This window comes from Odocoileus virginianus, chromosome 11 (assembly GCF_023699985.2).
Source record: "Odocoileus virginianus isolate 20LAN1187 ecotype Illinois chromosome 11, Ovbor_1.2, whole genome shotgun sequence".
Lineage (NCBI taxonomy): Eukaryota > Metazoa > Chordata > Mammalia > Artiodactyla > Cervidae > Odocoileus > Odocoileus virginianus.
In genome coordinates, this window is record NC_069684.1 from 30,107,745 (window position 1) to 30,128,520 (window position 20,776).

General features: G+C 50.7%; 1 protein-coding gene across 2 annotated transcripts; it reads left to right on the forward strand.

The window, feature by feature from the left end:
* Nucleotides 1-4,532: 4,532 nt before the first annotated feature.
* On the forward strand, nucleotides 4,533-20,664 carry CCDC27 (coiled-coil domain containing 27). 2 transcript variants are annotated; one of them, XM_020877434.2, is made up of 11 exons: nucleotides 4,533-4,889; nucleotides 5,436-5,568; nucleotides 6,706-6,816; nucleotides 7,349-7,506; nucleotides 11,916-12,095; nucleotides 13,139-13,568; nucleotides 13,784-13,914; nucleotides 16,926-17,003; nucleotides 17,249-17,461; nucleotides 18,729-18,833; nucleotides 20,390-20,664. In XM_020877434.2, the coding sequence occupies exons 1-11, from the start codon at nucleotides 4,704-4,706 to the stop codon at nucleotides 20,531-20,533; spliced, it is 1,869 nt and encodes a 622-aa protein (XP_020733093.2). In that variant the 5' UTR covers nucleotides 4,533-4,703; the 3' UTR covers nucleotides 20,534-20,664. The 2 variants fall into 2 exon arrangements, with proteins under 2 accessions (XP_020733093.2, XP_070330282.1); XM_070474181.1 differs by having other exon boundaries at nucleotides 13,142-13,568.
* Nucleotides 20,665-20,776: the final 112 nt, after the last annotated feature.

The window sequence follows — 20,776 nt, forward strand, 5'->3', positions numbered from 1 at the left end:
CCCAGATCTCTGATATTGTCCTAATGGTCATTCCGCATCACAAAGAGCACAGGCCCCAAGGCTCTGGCCTCTGCTGCTCTTGAATGAGCCACCCTGGCTTCCACCCCTGATGCCAAGCAGGGCCCTGTGAGGCTCCTGGGCCTTTCTGCCTCCATTTCTTGTAGGCAAGACTCCAGCCTACATGACCTTCCCTGACTTCCAAAGGGCAGATTCAAACTGTTGCTAATCAATGGAGGAGCAGCAGCTAGGAAACCACCTGAGGCAAGATAAAAGGGACCAGAGGAGCTCATCAAGATTAGGAGACTCTCAGTTCAGTTCTGACTCTGTGACTCCCTGGACTATACAGTCCGTGGAATTCTCTAGGCCAGAATACTGGAGTGGGTAACCTTTCCCTTCTCCAGGAGATATTTCCAACCCAGGGATCGAACCCAGGTCTCCTGCACTGCAGTTGGATTCTTTTCCAGCTGAGACCCAGTTCAGTTCATTTCAGTCGCTCAGTTGTGTTGCACTCTTTTCCACCTCATGAACTGCAGCACGCCAGGCTTCCCTGTCCATCAACACCTCCTGGAGCTTACTCAAACTCATGTCCATCAAGTCAGTGATGCCATCCAACCATTTCATCCTCTGTCATCCCCTTCTCCTCCTGACTTCAATCTTTCCCAGCATCAGGGTCTTTTCCAGTGAGTCAGTTCTTTGCATCAGGTGGCCAAATTATTGGGAGTTTCAGCTTCAGCAACAGTCCTTCCAATGAATATTCAGGACTGATTTCCTTTAGGATTGGCTGGTTTGATCTCCTTGCAGTCCAAGGGACTCTCACAACACCACAGTTCAAAACAAGGTGCTCAACTTTCTTTATAGTCCAACTCTCACATCCATACATGACTACTGGAAAAACCATCGCTTTGACTAGACAGACCTTTGTCAGCAAAGTAAGGTCTCTGCTTTTTAATATGCTGTGTAGATTTGTCATAGCTTTTCTTCCAAGGAGCAAGCATCTTTTAATTTTATGGCTACAGTCACCATCTGCAGTGATTTTGGAGCCCAATAAAATAAAGTCTGTCACAGTTTCCATCATTTCCCCATCTATGTGCCATGAAGTGATGGACTGGATGTCATGATCTTAGTTTTTTGAATGTTGAGTTTTAAGCCAATTTTTTCAGTCTCTTCTTTCACTTTCATCAAGAGGCTCTTTAGTTCCTCTTCGTTTTCTGCCATAAGGGTGGTGTCATCTGCATTTCTGAGGTTATTGATATTTCTCCCAGCAATCTTGATTCCAGCTTGTGCTTCATTCAGTCTGGCATTTCGCATGATGTACTCTTCTTATAAATTAAATAAGCAGGGTGACAAGATATAGCCTTGACGTACTCCTTTCCAGATTTGGGACCAGTCTGTTCCACATCCAGTGGTACCTGTTGCTTCTTGATCTGCGTACAGATTTCTCAGGAGGCAGGTCAGGTGGTCTAGTAGTCCCATCTCTTGAAGAATTTTCCAGTTTGCTGTAATCCACATTGTCAAAGGCTTTGGTGTAGTCAATAACGCAGAAGTAGATGTTTTTCTGGAACTCTCTTGCTAACCATAGTCTATTTATGAGAGATACACTTTAAATATAAGACACAAATAGATTGAAAATGAATGGATGGGGGGAAATAGAAGCATAAGAAGTTAAGACTGACTATCAGATATCAGATAAAACAGACTTTAAGGCCAAAAAGATAAAAGAAAGAGGTTTTTGATTAAGATAAATAATTGACTCATGATAAAGAGATGACCATCTTAAATGCATATGTGTCCAGCAATAGATCTCCTAAACACATAAAACAAAATTTACAGAACTGAAGGGGGAAATAGTTCTGCACTACAGTTGGAAGATTTTGATAACTCTTTCTCTGCAGATGATAGGGGTAAAAATCACCAAGCCAAAGAGGATCTGAGGCACTCCTTGGTGTTAGGACTCAGCACTTTCACGGTTGTAGCCCACATTCAGTCCATGGTTAGGGAAATAAGATCTCACAAGCTGCACAGTGCAGCCAAAAAGAGAGAGAGAGAGAGAGAGAGAGAGAGAGAGAGAGAGAGAGAGAGAGAGAGAGAGAGATGATCTGAATAAGACCATGGGTTCTCTTTACCAAATTGCTCTATGTAAAACACTACACCCAACAGCAACAAATGAAGCAGGATGGAATTGGAGGCTGCCCCTACCCCAGGGCTGAACCACTCAACAGACAGACTTAAGACTCTAGTACCAGAGAGATACCAAAACAGAAGAAGAAGAAATTAGAAAAGAACTTAATAGATCCCAAAGGAAGCATTGGCTCAGTGGGTAAAGAATCTGCCTGCACTGCTACCAAAAAGTCTACAAACAATAAATGCTGGATAGCGTTTGGAGAAAAGGGAACCCTCTTACACTGTTGGTAGAAATGCAAACTAGTACAGCCACTGTGAAGAACAGTGTGGAGAGTCCTTAAAAAACTGGAAATAGAACTTCTATACAACCCAGCAATCCCACTGCTGGGCATACACACAAAGGAAACCAGAATTGAAAAAGACACGTGTACCCCAATGTTCATCACAGCATTGTTTACAATAGCTAGTTCATGGAAGCAACCTATATGTCCATCAGCAAACGAATGGATTAGAAAGTTGTGGTACATATACATGATGGAATATTACTCAGCTATTAAAAAGAATGCATTTGAATCAGTTCTAATGAGGTGGATGAAACTGGAGCCTATTAAACAGAGTGAAGTAAGTCAGAAAGAAAAACATCAATACAGTATATTAACACATATATTTGAAATTTAGAAAGACGGTATCAATGGCCCTATACGCGAGACAGAACAGAGACACAGATATAAAGAACAGACTTTTGCACTCTGTGGGAGAAGGCGAGGGTGGGATGATTTGACAATAGCATTGAAACATGTATATTACCATGTGTATAATAGATGACCAGTCCAAGTTCAATGCATGAAACAGGGCACTCAAAGCCAGTTCACTGGGACAACCCAGAGGGATGGGATGGGAAGGGAGGTGGGAGGGGGATTTGGGATGGGGTCACATGTACACCCGTGGCTGATTCATGTCAATGTATGGCAAAAATCACTGCAATATTTTAAAATAATTGACCTCCAATTAAAATAAATTAATTTTTCAAAAAGGATAAAGAGAGGTAAAAAATCTGGCAAAAACAAATTAAGTCTGGATTTTAGTTAAAAAAAAAAAAGAATCTTCTTGCAATGCAAGAGACACAGGAGACCCAGGTTCAATCCCTGAGTCAGGAAGATCTCCTGGAGAAAGAAATAGCAACCCACTCCAGTATTCTTGAGAAAATCCCATGGACAGAGGAGCCTGGCGGGCTACAGTCCATGGGGTCACAAAGGGTCAGGCAGGACTGAGCACACACACACACATAAAAAAAGCATTAACATAACCATCTGGGAATGACCGATATATTTTATTTTCTTACATTTGTTTCATGATTCAGGATTACCCTTGTACTGTCTATCTCTAGTGACATGAGACAGGCACAAAAGCCTTTGCAGTGTTGCTCCTCATGCTCTCATTGACACATTTGTTCCTACAGGTCCCTCCAGGATGGCACACAGGTCCCAGCTGGCTCTCAGAGCCTCTGATTCCAAGAGGGACCCTCTCCTTTTAGACTCAAGATAACAGTCAGGAGTGGGAACCAAGATGGCAGATTCCACCTTCTGTGAAATGCAGAACCCAGAGCTTCATGTCTAGACATGTCCCTCGAGTGGACCAGAGAAAAAGCAGCAACATATGACCCTGAAGCAGGCAGGAGACCGCAACTCAAAACAGTGTTCCAGTTTCCTTTGAAACTCTGAGCTGGGCCAGACCAGCGGATGGTGTGGGAGTGAAGACCATGCTGAGCTGTAGGACACATGGGGTGACCCAGAGTGGACTGGACTCTGGGAAGACACCTTGGTTCCCTTGAAAGAGAGTGAGACTGATTAAAAACAGTTCTGCCTGCTGCTGGCAGGGGCTGGCATCTTCCAGCTCCCTGAAGGATGGACTGAAAAAAATGTAGCCTCAAACTATTGGTGATTTTTAACTTAATTTTTAAAAAAAACTGTAGTTTGAACCTACATTCTTTCAACCCATCCTTCAGGGGGTTGGAATATGCCAGTCCCTGCTGGCAGCAGGAAGAGATGTGGGTTCGATCCCAGGTCTGGGAACTAAGGTCCCACATGCCAAGCAGTGTGGCAAAACAAACAAACAAACAAACTAAAAAATAATATGTCTAAAGTGTGGATTTTAACCAAAAAAGTTAAATTTTCACATCAGAGCCATTGATGCATTGTTAGATTTTTAAACAAGGGGAAATGCTAAAGATGGTGTGAAAAAGGAAACAGGAGAAGGGTGGCTAGTGAGTCAGGGCACTTTCCTGTGCTTGTAACTTCCTGATATTGTAGTGGAAGCGGCTTCTTCTTCCCCTTCCCAGCAGAAAATTAAGACAGATGACAGGCCCTGTCTCTATGGAGACATCTGTGATGCCATACACTGCTCCCAGGACCCCTTAGGACGTGAAGCTTGGGAAGCTGGTCTTCTGCCCACCTGTGTTTGGACTTGCATGTCCACGCTTGGGGTTGCGACTCCCTCAGCACCCAGCTCCAGACTCGAATCCCACAGGATTGATCCGAGTCATCCTGCAGGTGACCAACCTCGGTCCTCACTCCACACTCCTGATGTTACCCATCAGAGCCAGCGGGCCCAAGAAGAAAAGTCTGGTGCCCAACTTGATAGAAAAGGGCCTGATTGTCCTCCGGAAGGTGGCCAGCCGGGACGAACAGGCCCCAGAATGGAAACTCCGCCAACAGCAGCGCTCCCTCAGCAAGTCGGCTCAGGCCATCTGCCGCTACTACAAGAAGCTGGTACGGGGTCTTGGGAGCAGGGATGACCCTGCCACACACAGTCATCTGAAGATGACATGCTTCTCCGCTGGATCAAAGGCCTCGAGGGTGGAGGGCCGGTGGGGCATCCTGAATCAGTTCGGGCAGTGGGTTGTGATGGAGAGATTCTGAGGGTGGATGGGGCCTGGGAGAGAAGATGCTGTGTCTGCCTTGAGCCTTCTTTAGGGGCATTTTTGAAAAGGAGGGAAAGGGGGAAGAGAAAATAAGGAAGAGAAAGTGCAGGCAGCAAGTTTCATGTGGGTACTTTGTGTGGTGGGGGGCAGGGGGAGCCTGGGGAGCCAGCCCCACTCCCCAGGGGCCCTCTAAGTGGACAGCAGCTCTAGGCTCAGCTGACTGCAACTTCCAAAGCAGGGCTCCCACGACCCTCATCGAGTGGCCAGCTTTCGGGGAGGAGACAGCCTGCGTGGTTGGCACACAGCGCCAGGCCCTGGAGCTCCACTGGTGGATGGGGTGGAGGGCTTCCTGGGCCCCTTCTTTACTGCTGGTCTCATTCTCCCCGCTCCCCAGAGAGACTTCAACCAGGATGCCAGCCCCCAGGACAGCGGCTTCATGTCCGAAATGGAGGAGCTTCGGCGCAAGTTCCTCAAGCGTCCCGGCTGCCCGCAGTTCAGCACCAGGTCTACATCCATGAGCCACTACGGTGAGTGTGTCTGACGGGGCCCTGTGTGCACACCCACCCCCACTCCATCTAACCCACCTGCTGGAGTCCAGGACAGCCTGCGGGTGTGGCCAGAGGAGGGGGCTTGTGTGGTGGCCGCAGCTGCTGCTTCTGAAATTGGCTCTCAGCTAAGGCTGGGGTTGGGCCTCGGGGAAGGGAAGGAGGGAAGGTCCTTCTTCCTTCCAGTGGGCACATTTGTATCATTGGTCTCACAGCCCACTTGCTCTCTCTGGCTGTCAGTCACCAAGATTCAGTAGGGTTGGGACACGGGAGGAGGAGGTAAAGACTCTGGAAGCTTCAGTGACGAGGTCCATAGGTCCAAAGGTGGGTCATTAGGGACCGAGCCCTGTAAGGAGCCTCAGGAGCCTCTTGTCTAACCCCACGGTGCTCTGATTCAGCCAAGAGGCTCTGAGAGGGCAGCTAAGGTACTCAGCCATCACCCGCTGGCAATGATCAGGCCAGGTGCCATCCCAGGCTCCCGCTCCAGGTCCTGGGCTGCTTTTGTTCCTTGACACACGACATTATCCTCACGATGGTGACAACAAGGCTGAGTGCTGGGGTCCTTTCTGTGGATCTCAGGTGGCAGTCAGGCAAAAGTGGGGCTCACCCTACTCGGCAGGCTCTAAGCCTTCCGTTCTTAGTGCCGGGGCCTCAGAGAGTAGCCAGCACTCCAAGACCAGGAGGGTGGGGGTGTCTGGGGAGGGTGGGGGGACCACAGAACATTCTGGGTGCAGGGCTGAGCCCACATACGGCTCCTAGGGCACTCGCCACCATCTGATTTTTGCCAGCTTAGAGGACGCGGGTCTGACCCTTGGGGTGAAGGGCATTCTGCAAGATTTTGAGGAGGAGACAGTTTTACAGGAGGAACGGGGGCCATCCTCTGGGGAAGGGGCACAATGATTTGCAGTGACTAAGTTGCACCTGGTCTGTTTTGGGGGGGGACATGCCAGGCTGGCAGGGACACAGAACCATGTTTCCATTCAGTCCTCTAGTCCAGTCTCATGCATCCACTGAGCAAAGGCACCTTGAACCCCGCCCAGTGTTTCGAAGGAAACAAGTCCCTGCCCAGAGGTCTTGGGGAGACTTGGCCTCAGCTGTCCTCCACTTGCCATCCTGCAGGTTCAGCCATGACCCTCTCTCTGCCTGAGGACACAGGCGTCAGCCCTGAGACCTGGAAGGGGGCCGAGAACCTGCTCTCCAGCCAGCAAGGCTTGGACGTGAAGGTGGACGGTGAGGGCGGGCCGTGTGGGACACTGGGGTGTGCATGGCCCATGGGGTTCTTTCCTTGGCACCCCAGCTCTGAGGGCCCCTGTTCCCTCCATTCCTATGGTGCCCCATGGAATTGCCTTCCCAGGACCAGCTGCCTGGCCCCGTGTTCCTCACATGGGCCCTGGGACGCATCTGTCCTTGAGTAGAGGGACACCCATGCACCGTTCCTACAGACACACACTTTTGTTTACCCAGAGATGAAATCCACGCCCAGAAGTCTGCTTCACTTCAGAAGTGCCCCCTGTGCGCCCGCAGCATCTTGTCCTGACTCCAGCTCTGGGACCCTGAAGGGGGCTCGGATGCCGCTTATGCACACTGGGCTGGGGGTGGTGGGGATGAGTGCGGGAGAACTGGGAGCTGGAGAGGAGCCCAGCCAGGCAGGGAAGGGCTTCTGGCGGAGTCTTAAAAGAGGGACTTTACAGAAGATCCAGGGTCGCTCAGCACAGGAAGAGTCTGACCGCCGCCCCCCGCCCACCACCTCCCCTGTTGACAGGCCGCCTCCTTCCCCTTAGCAAGAGTGCCTGTGAATTCAACTACCTGCGGAAGAAGAGCGAGTCCCAGGTGCTGAGCCCGACTCCCAGCAGCCCCGACCTGGGGCAGAGCTACCCGAGGAAGCGGGTACCCTGGTACATCTCCATCATCCATGAGAAGGTATGGCTGGGCACGGAGCCTGGGCACAGATCCTGGTCCTCTTGTCCCAGCTCTACGTCCTGCCAGAGGGGATGCCTGGTTCTCGGGGCTCTTGTTCTAGTCTCTGGTCCCAGACTCAGTCTGAACTGACCTTCAGACCCTCTCTCGTGGCTTCTACAGGCCAGGTTCCTATCTGTCTTCTTCCTCATGGGGAGCAGTTTAGGCTGGCCTGAATGTTGTCCCCTCTTACACAGCTTTGCCCCATGTGTCAAGACCTTCGGCATCCATAGGCTTTCAACCCAGTCATTCCACTTGGGAGACTGTATTCCTTAACACAGTAATAACAATCAGCTTGATGGGCAAAGATCTGCCTATGGGTTCATTCATCATGATATCATCTTTTTCATCCTCGTTTGTGAGAGAGGCTGGCCCATAATTTACCAGGCTTGTCATCCCATTGTTTGCTTTTGAGGTCAGAGTCTTCTGGCCGAGCAACAACAGCAAAAGTTGAGAAGCGTTCCTTCTTTGTGGATTCTCTGGAAGAGTTCACCTAAGGTGGTTGTTGTTTCTTTATTAAATTCTAAAGATTTCATTATTGAAGTCATTTGTGCCTGGTGATTTCTTACAGGTTTTTAAAAAAAATTAATTCCTTTTAAAAATATTCAGATTTCCTTCTCCTGCTCGTTCCAGGTTTGGAAAGCTATGTTTTTCTAAGAAGGTGTCCAATTCATGTCAGTTTTCAAATCTAGGAGCCTCATTCTGTGCACAAGACTCTCTTAGTATCCTTCCAGTGTCTGGAGAAGATTCTGAAGAAGACTGATTTTTTGTTTCTGACATTGCTAATCTGTGTCTTCTCTCTTTTTCCCTCCACCGGTCTTATCAATGTAAAAAGTCTCTTAGAGTCAGTTTCAGGTTTTTTCAAAAAAATTTTTTTAAGCTCATGAAGCACTAACAACTGTGGAAGTAAGTCACACAAGATGCTGGGTGGTTCGTCATGAGCACACAGTGGGGACTGGTGAGCCCTGATAATACGGGTCCATGAGCATTCATTTTATCTTTATTCCCAAAACTGTACCTTTAATTTTATCATAGATTTCACAGTTTGGTTTTTAAATTTTTTTAATTTTTTAGATTTCACAATTTAAAGAGCATTGATACCATTTGACCAATAATTCCACCTTTGGAAAATAGCCTGAGGATATAATTAGATAGAGTTACACAGACATACTGTTCATGGGGTTCTCAAGGCGAGAATACTGAAGTGGTTTGCCATTCCTTTCTCCAACAAACTGTGGAAAATTCTTCAAGAGGTGAGAATACCAGATGACCTCACCTGCCTCTTGAGAAATCTGTATGCAGGTCAGGAAGCAACAGTTAGAACTGGACATGGAACAACAGACTGGTTCCAAATAGGGAAAGGAGTACGTCAAGGCTGTATATTGTCACTCTGCTTATTTAACGTATATGCAGATTACGTCATGGGAAATGCCAGGCTGGATGAAGCACAAGTTGGAATCAAGATTGCCAGGAAAAATGTCAATAACCTCAGATATGCAGATGACATCACCCTTATGGCAGAAAGCGAAGAACTAAAGAGCCTCTTGATGAAAGTGAAAGAGGAGACTGAAAAAGTTGGCTTAAAGCTCAACATTCAGAAAACTAAGATCATGGCATCTGGTCCCATCACTTCATGGCAAATAGATGGGGAAACAATGAAAACAGTGAGAGACTTTATTTTGGGGGGCTCCAAAATCACTGCAGGTGGTGACTAAAACCATGAAATTAAAGGACACTTGCTCCTTGGAAGAAAAGTTATGACCAACCTAGACAGCTTATTAAAAAGCAGAGACATTACTTTGCTAACAAATGTCCATCTAATCAAAGTGATGGTTTTTCCAGTAGTCATGTATGGATGTGAGAGTTGGACTATAAAGAAAGCTGAGTGTTGACAAATTGATGCTTTTGAAGTGTGGTGTTGGAGAAGACTCTTGAGAGCCCCTTGGACTGCAAGGAGATCCAACCAGTCCATCCTAAAAGAAATCAGTCCTGAATATTCATTGGAAGGACTGATGCTGAAGCTGCAATACTTTGGCCACCTGATGCGAAGAACTGACTCATTTGAAAAGACCCTAATGCTGGGAAAGATTGAAGGCAGGAGGAGAAGGGGATGACAGAGGATGAGTTGGTTGGATGGCACCAACGACTCAATGGATATGAGTTTGAGTAAACTATGGGAGTTGGTGATGGATAGGGAGGACTGGCATGCTGTAGTCCATGGGATCGGGAAGAGTCAGGCACAACTGAGGAACTGAACTGAACTGAACTGAACATAGACATATGTAAAAGGATGCTCTCTGCAGTTTTGTCAAGAAAGGGAATTCCCGGGGAAGGACTGCAGGCTGGGCTGTCTCCAGGGGTTCACACCATGTCTTCAAGGTCTTCTTTCTTTCACCTCTCTCTTCGTTGGCCCTGTTGTAGGCAGCATCACTTGCAGCAGCAAGTATGTACTGTTGCAAAGTTAGCATCCTCACTGGAAACCAGCATCGCCTTCCAGGACTTGCGTCTGCTCTGGACACATCTGTTGTTATTGTTCAGTCACTCAATCGTGTCTGACTCTTCATGATCCTGTGGACTGTAGCACACCAGTCTCCTCTGTTCTTCACTATTTCCCAGAGTTTGCTCAAGTTCATGTCCATTGAGTTCGTGATGCTATCTAACCATCTCATTCTCTGTCACCCCCTTCTCCTCCTGCCCTCAATCTTTCCCAGCATCAGGGTCTTTTCTAATGAGTTTACACTTTACATCAGGTGGTCAAAGTATTGGGGTTTCAGCATCAGTCCTTTCAATGAATATTCAGGGTCAATTTCCTTTAGGATGACTGGTTTGACCTCCATGCTGTCCAAGAGAAGACTCTCAAGAGTCTTCTCCAGCACCACATTTCGAAAATATCAGTTTTTTGGTGCTCAGCCTTCTTTATGGTCTTACTTCCATACACAACTACTGGAAAAATCATAGCTTTGACTATACAGACCTTTGTTGGCAAAGTGATGTCTTTGCTTTTTAATACACTGTCTAGGTTTGTCACAGCTTTGCTTCTAAGGACCAAGTGTCTTTAAATTTCTTGGCTGCAGTCACAGTCCGCAGTGATTTGGGAGCCTAAGAAAATAAAATCGGTCACTGCTCCCACTTTTCCCCCTTCTATTTGCTGTAAAGTGATGGGACAATATGCTGTGATCTTAGCTTTTTGAATGTTAAGTTTTAAACCAGCTTGGTTCCCCAACCAGGGATTGAACCGATCTCCTCTTCATTGCAAGGCAGATTCTTAACCACTGGACCACTGGGGCAGTCCCTCTATGACTATTTTAACTTAATAGTGTAAGCAATTCCCATATACCCTCCAGATTCTCCAAATGTTAAAATGTTGCCAATTTGCTTCATCCTCCTCTCCTCCCCTCCTTTCTCTGTTTCCCTATGTCATTCGTTCATTAAAAAAAAAAAATTTTTTTTTAATTTATTTGTCTGCACCTGGTCTTAGTTGTGGCACAGGGGATCTAGCTCCCTAACGAGGGATGGAACCTGGGCCCCCTGTATTGGGAGCACGGAGTCTCAGCTATTGGACCACCAGGGAAGTCCCTATGTCACACATTCTTGCCCTGATTTTTAAAAATTCCCTTTTTGCTATGTTCTTTAAGTGAAGTTTCCAGTTCTTTTTTCTGAATGCTTGAGATGGACACTTAGATCATTGATATTCCATTGCTTCCCCTAATTATTACATTCGAAGCCTATAAATTTGCCCTTAATCACAGTTTTTGCTACACCCTATGTCATGCCATGTCCAAGTATTTTATTATTCTGTCTAAAATACCTCATAATTACTTGTGTGGCTTCTTCTTTGACTCGTGGGCTCCATGAAAGCCTATCATTTAATTCTTAGATATCTGGACAACCTCCTAGTTATCTTTTCCTCAGACTCTATCTGGGACCATCTCCCTCTTGCCTGAAGAATCCCCTTTGCATTTCTGTCAGTCGTTCAGCCCTGATGATGACAAATTCTCTCAGTGACTGTCCAAAATCACCTTTATTTGGTCTTCAATTTGGAATGATTGAGGGCTTTGAGGCTCTGAGGGGCAGTAGACCCAGCCCAGACAAGACCCTTGGAAGTGGTCTTTGGAGGGTGGTGCTGTTTACGTGTCCTCGATCACACCTGGGGGCTGACTGGGCCCAGGGCCTGGAGGGGAGGCTGCCAGGAGATCCCAGGCAAGGATGGCCCTTAAGCAGGAGGGGGCTGCAGGTGAGAAGCCCCTCACCTTGGGCTGGGGTCACAGGGTCCTCCTGGGCCCAGAGCTGCTGCTCTAGGGGCCCAGGGAAGGGTGTGGCAGGGGCGTCTGAGTGGCTAAGTGGCCCCCCCGGGCTGCCCCGTTTCTCCTCAGAACCAGAGCCTGTTGGCATTGGGGGAGGAAGTCCAACGCCTCTCGGAGATGGAAGCGCAGGTTCAGAAGAGACAGGAAGAGATCCTGGCTCTCCAGGAGGAGAGGGAGGCCCTGAGTAAGCAGCTGAAATGCCTCCTGAAGAGTAAGAGCCTGGAGGCTATGCCCAGACATGTCTTGCGGGTGAGCAGCGGCAGGCGCTCTGTGGACTATCCTGGCCTGCTCTGGCTCTGGGACGGGGCTTTGCCTGTAACGTGGGCATGGCATGCTGACCCCCTCCACCCCAGGTGTAGGGTGGGCACTGGAGGAGGCAGGGTAGGGTGGGGACCTGGGGGCCGTCACCTGGTCTGAGACCTGGTTTCTTTCGCATCTGAGGATACAGCCTGCATTTATGCTGGGTCCACACTTGAAGTGGGGGTAGGGGATTCAGACCCCTGCTGGATCCTCTGGACGCCTCCAGAAAAAGCTACCCAGACACCGATGGTGGGGGACTGGTGGGCAGGGAGGCAGCAGGAGTCTGGAAAGCCTGGAAGCATGGTCCTGTGTCCCCCCGTTCCCCAGCCTTCCAGGGGCTGTCAGCGAGCAGGCAGTGGGGGGCAGTGACCTGTGGGCATGTTTGAGGTTGGCCCCCCCGGACTCTTCCAAAATAGCATGCTTGTTACTGCTGGGTCGCTCACCAGGGCTACCCCCAGAGCTGTCAGCTACATGGCATGGCCCCCTGCCCACAGACAGAGCAACCCCGCTGGGGGAATGGTGGGCCCCCTTCAGGGAGGACAGGTCTCAGCGACATGGACCCTGGGGGAGCCGAAAGCCCAGGTTGAAACCCTGAGGCTGCAGGGTTTCAGAGGGCATCTCTCAGGAGTGGCCGTTGGAGTTTGTGCCAAAGCTGCAGGGAAGAGAGAGCACCCTCAGAACCTTCCGAGATGAGGAGGACTCGGAGCACTGGCGGCAGGTGTGGGCTGGCCGGGGCATGGTCCCCCAGGCTGCCCGGGAGATGCCCAGGCTGCAGCGTCCCACCCGCTGTCCTAACCTGTTGGCCCTCACCCAGACTGAGCCCTCAGCCACATCAGGGGAGGGGTGGTGGGGCGGTTCCTGGAGATGTAACCTGAAAGGAGCTGGCCGATGGCCCTGCAGCACCATCCTCCCAATGCCCCCATGAAGGTTCAAGCCTCCCTCCCGGGGCTGTCCGAAGCCTTGTCCAGCATCCCCTCCCCTCCCTTCCCCAGCAGCAGGAAGAGTGCGACAGAGGCAAGGAGCTGGAAGGTGGCGACTATGAGGAGGAAGAGTATCTGGAAGGGCAGGCCAAGAGGGCAGCGGACAAAGGGGCGAGGGCTAGAGCCAGCAGGAGGGAAGCTCTGCAGGAGAGCAGAAGCGAGGAGGAGGCGGTGGCCGTGGTAACTGCGCAGGAGGATGAGGACGAGGACAGGGATGGGTATGGGGCCGGGGAGGTGGAGGAAGAGGACCAGGAGGAGGTGATGGAGCTGGATGAGGAGAAGGAGCTGCAGGAGGAGGAGGCCATGGCCAGGAGGTGGGGCGGCTTCGTGGATGACACTTTTGAGGAGGAGCTGATGGCCCAGCTGGAGGAGTACGAGCAGCTGATCCAGGAGTTCCAGTTTCAGCTTGAGATCACCAGGACCAGATACTCCCTGGCAACAGGTGGGGTGCCAGAGGAGGCCAAGGTGGGACCCGCAGTGAGGATGCCCAGGACCACCCACTTTACCCTGGGTCCCTCTTGGCCGGGACCATGCGGGGGCAGCACTGGACCCCTGGGATGGGAGCAGGCAGCCACTCCTCAGCTTGGAGCTCTGCGGAGCCCGAGGGATGGTACAGTGACTGGCCCCCTCCTCCCTTCTTGCTCTCGCCTCATGCAGGAGCCATCAAGTCTTTACAGCGACAGGTGGAATTCCAAGAGTCGCAATTGCTGAAAATCAACACGGAGAATGAGATGCTGCAGAAGGAGCTGCGAGAGCGGAAGAAACAGCTGCAGGCCATGTCTGACAAGGTGACGGTGTCCTCTGTCGTGCTGGGACACATGCCATCCATCCCCGCCCCCACCCCCTGACAGAGACGCTGGACTCAGGAGCTGAGAGTGGTGGGCCTGGGGTTCACAGCACATCACGCTCTATGCTGGGCTGCCCTCTGGCCCCAGTGGTCATCTCTGTCTCCTGGACCACTAGGCTTCTGGCCATTTCTCAAGCATCTCCCAGTCCATGGTCCCAGGACTGAGATCACCACGACTTTTAGTCCTTGTGAAGTACTTTTACTATTTTGTTTTTGGTCATGCTGAGTGTCCTGTGAGTTCTTAGGTTTCCCAATCAGAGATTGAACTGGCATCCTGGGCAGTGAGTCCTAACTACTGGTTGGCCAGGGAATTCCCTGAAGCACTTTTAGTTTTCATTTTTATCCATGTTTTCCATGCACAAAGCTACATAGTTTAAGGAACCAAGCAATTCCACAAGCTTATTATATAAGACAGGAGTCCAACCCTTTTCTTTTCATTTGTCCATTCCCCAAGACAAATGCTTTCAACTATTCTAGCTAATTCTTGATGACTGGCTTTCCACGTTTCTAGACAGCATGCTTATAAGGCATTTTAGATATTTCTCCATCTTGGCATTATCTAATGCTTCCCTCTTTCCTCCCCTGCCTCCCCACCCCCAGAGACTCAGCTCTCAATACTATTTCCTCACAGCATTAGTGAGTGGACACAGCATTTATATCACTGAGACAGTTATTGGGCCTGTGATATATGACAGAAACACAAATCTTGTGAAACAGTATTGAGATCCATAAACCACTTTTTAAAGCTGCTGCCATCAACATCTTTGTTTCTTGGTCTACCCTCACATTTTCACTGGAGCACATCCTTCAGTAGTTTTTTGAGAAAGAGGAGTGGAGGTAAAATTTGGGAGATATCATATTCTGCAAATGTCCTTACACGTTAACAGAAGTTGGTTGGAACAGAATTCCGGTTTGGCAACTGCTTTTCCTTGGCAGTGTGAAGGCACCACTTCATGTCTCTGAGCTTCCAGGGTTCCTAGAGGGAAGCACAAACTCAACCTGATTCTTGAGCTTTCTTATGACATAGTTCTTGGTGGTGGTTGGTTCCTCTCTGTGAAGTTACAAGATCCCATGTTTATCCCTCATGTTCAGAAGCTTCCATGAAAGTATTAGTCGCTCAGTTGTGCCCAACTCTTTGTGATCCCATGAACTGTAGCCCGCCAGCCTCCTCTGTCCATAGAATTCTTCTCCAGGCAAAAGTACTGGAGTGTGTTGCCATTCCCTTCATCCATGGAATCTTCCCGACCCAGGGATGAAATTCGGGTCTCCTGCATTGCAGGCAGATTCTTTACCATCTGAACCATCAGGGAAGCTGCCATAGGTGGACCTTATTAAGGGTCTGTTCTCATTTGTCCTGGGCACTCAGTAGCCAGCTAGAAACTTGTATCCTTCTGTTCTGAAACCATTCTCTGTTTACATAGTTTTTAGTCCCTGTCTTTGTTTTCTCTGAACTCTCCTTCTGGCAACCCCATCAATCAGCCAGCAGACCTCCTCTTTGGGGCTCTTTCTCCTTCCTGTCTGTTCCTTTCACTGTCTTGTCTTTTTGTTCTACTTTTAGATTTCCTTATCTTTATCAGCAGTCCTCTTCCTGAGTTTTTTTAAAAAAATAATTTTATTTTATTTGTTTGTTTAATTTTTGGCTGCACTGAGTCTTCATTGCTATGAAGGCTTTCTCTAGTTGCAGCGAGTAGGGGTTACTCGCTAATTGCAGTGAGCAGGTTTCTCATTGTGGTTGTGGAGCACAGGCTCTAGGGCCCATGAGTTTCATAAACATGTTTACTGAAACATGAGTTTCAGTAGTTGCAGCTCCCAAGCTCCAGAGCACAGGCTCAATAGTTGTGGTGTGCAGGCTTGATTATTCCCCAGCATGTGGGATCTTCCTAGAGCAGGGATCGAACCCACATCTTCTGCATATGGGCAGATTCTTTGCCACTGAGCCAGCAGGTAAGCCCTCCTCTTGAGTTTTAACTTTGTTTCATTTAGTTTCTAAGATGTTGCTTTTGTTCTCTGAATGTTCCTTCCCCACTCCCTTTTATTTAGAAGCACACTCATGTTTTATTTCTTAATGGCCATATGTCTCTGACCTCCTTAACAACTTAAGTGATAGTTATGGGAGATGTCAAAGGGATTTGACTTCTTGTGCTGTTTCTATTTCCTATAAGCTCCTTTTGTAAGTCTGTTTTCAGTTTCTGTTACTCCTTCAAGAATTTTGCTCCAAGGTCAGAGCTGCCTGGAGTCTCTCAAACTGTGGGCGACCATTTTGGGTTTCACGGCAGAGAACTGTGCTTGGGTACATCAATGGAGAATTAGTTCAATGGTCTTGCCGTTGGCGCCTTCCCCTTGGCTTGCTCAGATTCTCCTGGAATCTGGGAAACTGGAAGAATTCCTTGCCCAAGTGTAATGGTCCAGCTGCTGGTGTTTCAGGACAAAGTGGGGCAGAGGCTGTAGTCTCCACGTTCAGCCCCACATCCTGCATCTGTCGCCAGGGGTCTCCATCACATGGCCTGGCATCTCCCAGGCCAGAGATCCTCTCCCCACCTCCCCCAACCCCGCCTCCAGTCTCCTGACAGATGGAAAAGGGGGCAGGTGCCCGGCAGCTCCTGGTCAGGGCTGAGCCTGCGGCTCCTGATTTCTGATATGATGTTCCTCCTCGTGTCGGCCTCCACGTCCAGAAGAGCCCGGCACCATCCCCCACTTCTGAGATTTCCAGGGACTCTGAGCTGTGAACTGGGCTTGTTTGCAGCTCTCCCCGCTGCTGGCTTGGAAGTCTGCTTCCTTGGGTCTGCCTCCCAGCTTCCGAAGTGTGTTTGATACCTTCCCCTCCTCCCTTCCCCCTTCATCAGAAATTCCGATACTTCCCTTCATCTTACTGAGGTTCAGGGAGGAACGTTCAAGGAGGCAGTCATCTATCTCCCCCCACCAGCCCCTGAGCTAACCCCTGTTGCCTTGCAGTTCTCCAACCTCCGGGAAGACAAGAAGTACCAGGAAACAATGGGCCTCATCGAGAACAACAACCTCCTCCTCAGACAGGTGCCCTTGGGGTAGCTGGGGGGGGGGGGGGCAGCCACAGGTCCTGATGGTGGCAGGGAGAGAGGCAGCTGGGTGGGAGCCCCTCATTTCAGATGGTACCCTGTTCAGTAAATCCGGAGCCCCGGACACCCACTGGGAAGCTGGCCACAGCCAGAGCCAGGCTGGCTGGAGGAACTCAGGGAAAGGTGGCTGCCTCTGGGAGAAGGAGGGGTGGGCAAGTGGACCTACTGCTCCCCACCACCCAGCAAGTGTCAGAGCTGGAGAGTGAACTGGCCAAGAGGGAAAAGACCATCTCGGAGCTGGAGGCCAAGGTCAACCAGCTGCAGAACCAGGTGAATCAGAGCCAGAACCACCTGCAGAGGCGGAAGCAGCTCCAGGAGGAGATGCAGAACAAGAACGAGATGATCCAGCACGCAGAGCAGCAGGCCCGTGAGGCCCTGGAATATGCCCAGGCCAGGGTACGCCCGACTCCTGCCTCCTAAGGGCCTGCACTGGGGCCCTTGCCCACCACTGCCATCCCTGGGAAGCGCCACCCTGGGGACTGTGCACCAAGTGCTCTGGGCTTCCCTCTCTCTGTGTCCAGAAATGCTGGTGGAGGAGGGGGCGAGGGTGTGATGTGGCCATCTTGGTCAGCTGTAGTGGCCGGAAAGAGCTGAGTGCAGGGGCTTCATTTATGGAGAAGCCCCTTGAGTTGTGCTGTGAAAGAGACTCAGGGATGTGGTGGCCAGCCAGGGAGAGTCTGAGGTGGGAGGGATGTAGTAGTAATAATGCCGTCTATTTATAACTTAGAGAACATTTGCTGTGGGTCAGGTGCTGTTCTGAGCATTTATTAAAGTCATTCAACCCTGTTAACAAAGCCATGACATGGGTACTGCTGGTGTCCTGGCACCTGCAGCACAGAGAACGAACAGCCCATCTGAGGTTCCAGAGCTGCGTGGAGGCGGTGCTGGGGCGTGAGGTCTCGGGTCCTCACTCTGAGCCCCTGATAGATGTGAGCAAAGGTACAGCAGGAAATCATCAGTCAAGAGCTGACTTGCTTTAGAATCTAAAACCAGCAAAGGTAGAGGTCCTGAACGCGTAGGCTTTTGAAATGACATTTTCCCCACTGGCCAACCAAGAGTGCTGGCTCTAACCATCTGTGTTCTCCCTCCTGCTGGGGCCGGCCTCCTGCTATGCACAAGGCTGCCGATGGCTGCCAAAGACTAGACAGGCTCAGTAGCTCAAGCTGCTTAACTCCTGGCTAATGCCTGGTTAGTGCGGATGTCCACAGCATGGAGTGCTTCTAGGTCACTTGGAGAAGGAGGATGGGCCGGGAGTATAATGCCCATCACAGGGTTGGCCAAGTCTGCAGGTTGTCTGCTGTGGGTCATTGGGAGACTGTGGCTAAAGCTCCTCTGGGGGACGGAGGATGGCCTGGGGGGTCATTCAGAGTTTTGTTTTGACCATGTGCAGGTTTTGCTTTTTCAATTAAGAAACAAGCAAACAAACGGGGTGTAGTAGAGAGTCTTTGAGTTTTGGTGTTAGGCCTCCTGGGTCTGGGTTTTGATCAGGTCCCTTCCAGCTCGCAGGAGACCATGCTGACCACTCGCATGCTGTTTCCAGCTCCTGAAGCAGGAGAATTGAAGCCAGGTCCACCTCTCCTGGAACCTCAGAGAGGCGGCAGGTGTGGAGAATACTGTCTCCCTGCTCAAGGCGAGCTTGGCTGTTTCTCCTCTATGCTCACAGCTTGAAAGACTGAGGAACAAGATCATCCAGGCCACCTTCAACACCATAGGGATCAAGAACTTGGCCACTGAGATATCTGACAATGACATCCTGGAAGGCTTGCAGGTATAAACGGTGCTCAGAGGCCTCCTTGTGCCTGGGGACCCATCTCTAGGCCAGAGCTCTTGGATCTTCAGCCGGGAGCAGAGGGGAGAAGACTGGATGGGAGGTTAGGAGCCCCCATTCTTGTCCTGGTGGTATCTTGCTTTCACCGTGACCCCAGCATGGCCCTTTCTCTCAGCTCAGGCAGAGGGGACTAGATTTCCCTAAGGGGTTAGGGAACAACATCCTGGAGCTGCTGTCAGTGTTCAGCAACCATCAGCAGCCGAAACCCACCTGGTGTGGTAGGGAGGGAGCCAAACAGCTGGGTCCTGGGTTTTCCTGCAGTGGGAGCCCAGCCCTAGGTTCTGCCCAGCCCAGCTCCCCCAAGGATGCTTCTTTGCATCTCAGCAAGGCCTCAGCTGGAATCGATGCTGAGCTGGGAGCCTGGTATGGACCCCCTCCCCGGCCTCAGCCCACACCAGCTCCTCACCAACAAGCCAGAGTTTCAGAGGGGCAGGGAGGTTTAGGAGAAATAATATGGCTTTGGGGCTGGCAGGAGTGTCACCACCCTGGGACCTTGGCTTCACAGCTGTGGGCTGGTCACTTGACTTGCTGAGCCCTAGAGCAATCCCTCTGTACCAGGGAGAGGGCGCCTGCCTTTCAAGCCTCCTCCAACAGCATGACCCTTGACCCCAGCAGCTACCTGTGACCTGCCACTGGCCCATTTGTCCCTGGGGCCTGGTTCCTTTCTTCTGTGAGGCTGGGTGGGCCCCTGGTTACTAGCACTCTTGTAGGGTGGCCAGTCCTCAGGGCAGAGGGGCACCCCTGCATGGAGACCTGGGGAGAGGTCTCTGTGACTACTACTGCTTGGGGCAAGGGAAGGAGGTGGGGGGTGGGAAGGAGAAAGAGGAAGGGGAGGAATGGGAGTAGGAAGGAGGAGAGAGGTTATGAGAGGGAGGGAGGGACAGGGGATGATGGGGGTGGCAGGAAGACAGTGAGGGAGAGGATTACGAGGAAGGGAGGGACAGAGGGGGATAGGAGAAGTCATCACCACCCACCAGTAGCCAGGGAAGAACTCCTTCCCTTGCCAACACCTGCCCCTCTCCCACCCCCCCACCCCCTCACCCCCCAGCACAAACCAGCAAAAGGCCAGAGAGAAAGAAGGAGGCTAAGGAGGGTGCAGGGCAGCTTTCCTGCACAGAGGGTAGAAGAGACTTTGCCCTGAGGGTCAGACTTGACAGCCTCTGTTGTCTCTGGGAGTGTAGGCTCCTGGCAATTCCCAGAGGACGAAGAAGTGGATCTGGCCCAGGCTCTAGGAGTGAGCTGGCCTGGATGGTGGGCATCTCTACCCAGCTCTGAGTCCTCTGGCTTCACCCTGTAGCTGGATCAGCCTTGGTGGGAGTAGTTTCAGCACAGAAATTGGCAAATGCTACAAACCAGAGCTTTTTTTCCCCCCTCCTGGAAAGGTTGTAAATATTCACCAGCACAGCACTGTGGCAGCAGGCCCTTCTCGGGGAGAACAGGGCAGTGTCCCAGGAACCGGCAAGGCCTGTGTGGACACTGCTGGGTGTTTTTTCTAGAGGATCATCTCAGACCGAATAGACTACTACAACCAGCTGAAACAGAAGGGGGTCAAGGTGCCCCCCCTGCAGCAGATGGAGATCTTATCCTCACCCAGCAAGTCCAAGAAGATAAGCTCCAAGGAGGCCCAGCTCAGACCCTAGGTGCAGCCAGTACAGCAGAGGCCAGGGCCCAGCCTGGGTGCACCCTGGGTGCCCCCTTTCCCTCCATCACCCCCTCCCCCACCTGTGGCCCCACCCTGGCCCTCTGATTCAGAATTACACTTGCTGCTGGCTGTGGTCTCACCTTCTCCTTCACTAGGACACAGAGGGGAGCTTGGGTTACATGAACACCCCTTCCCACTCCACAGCTCACTGGGGGTCAGCACAGCAGCTTGCACCCATGGC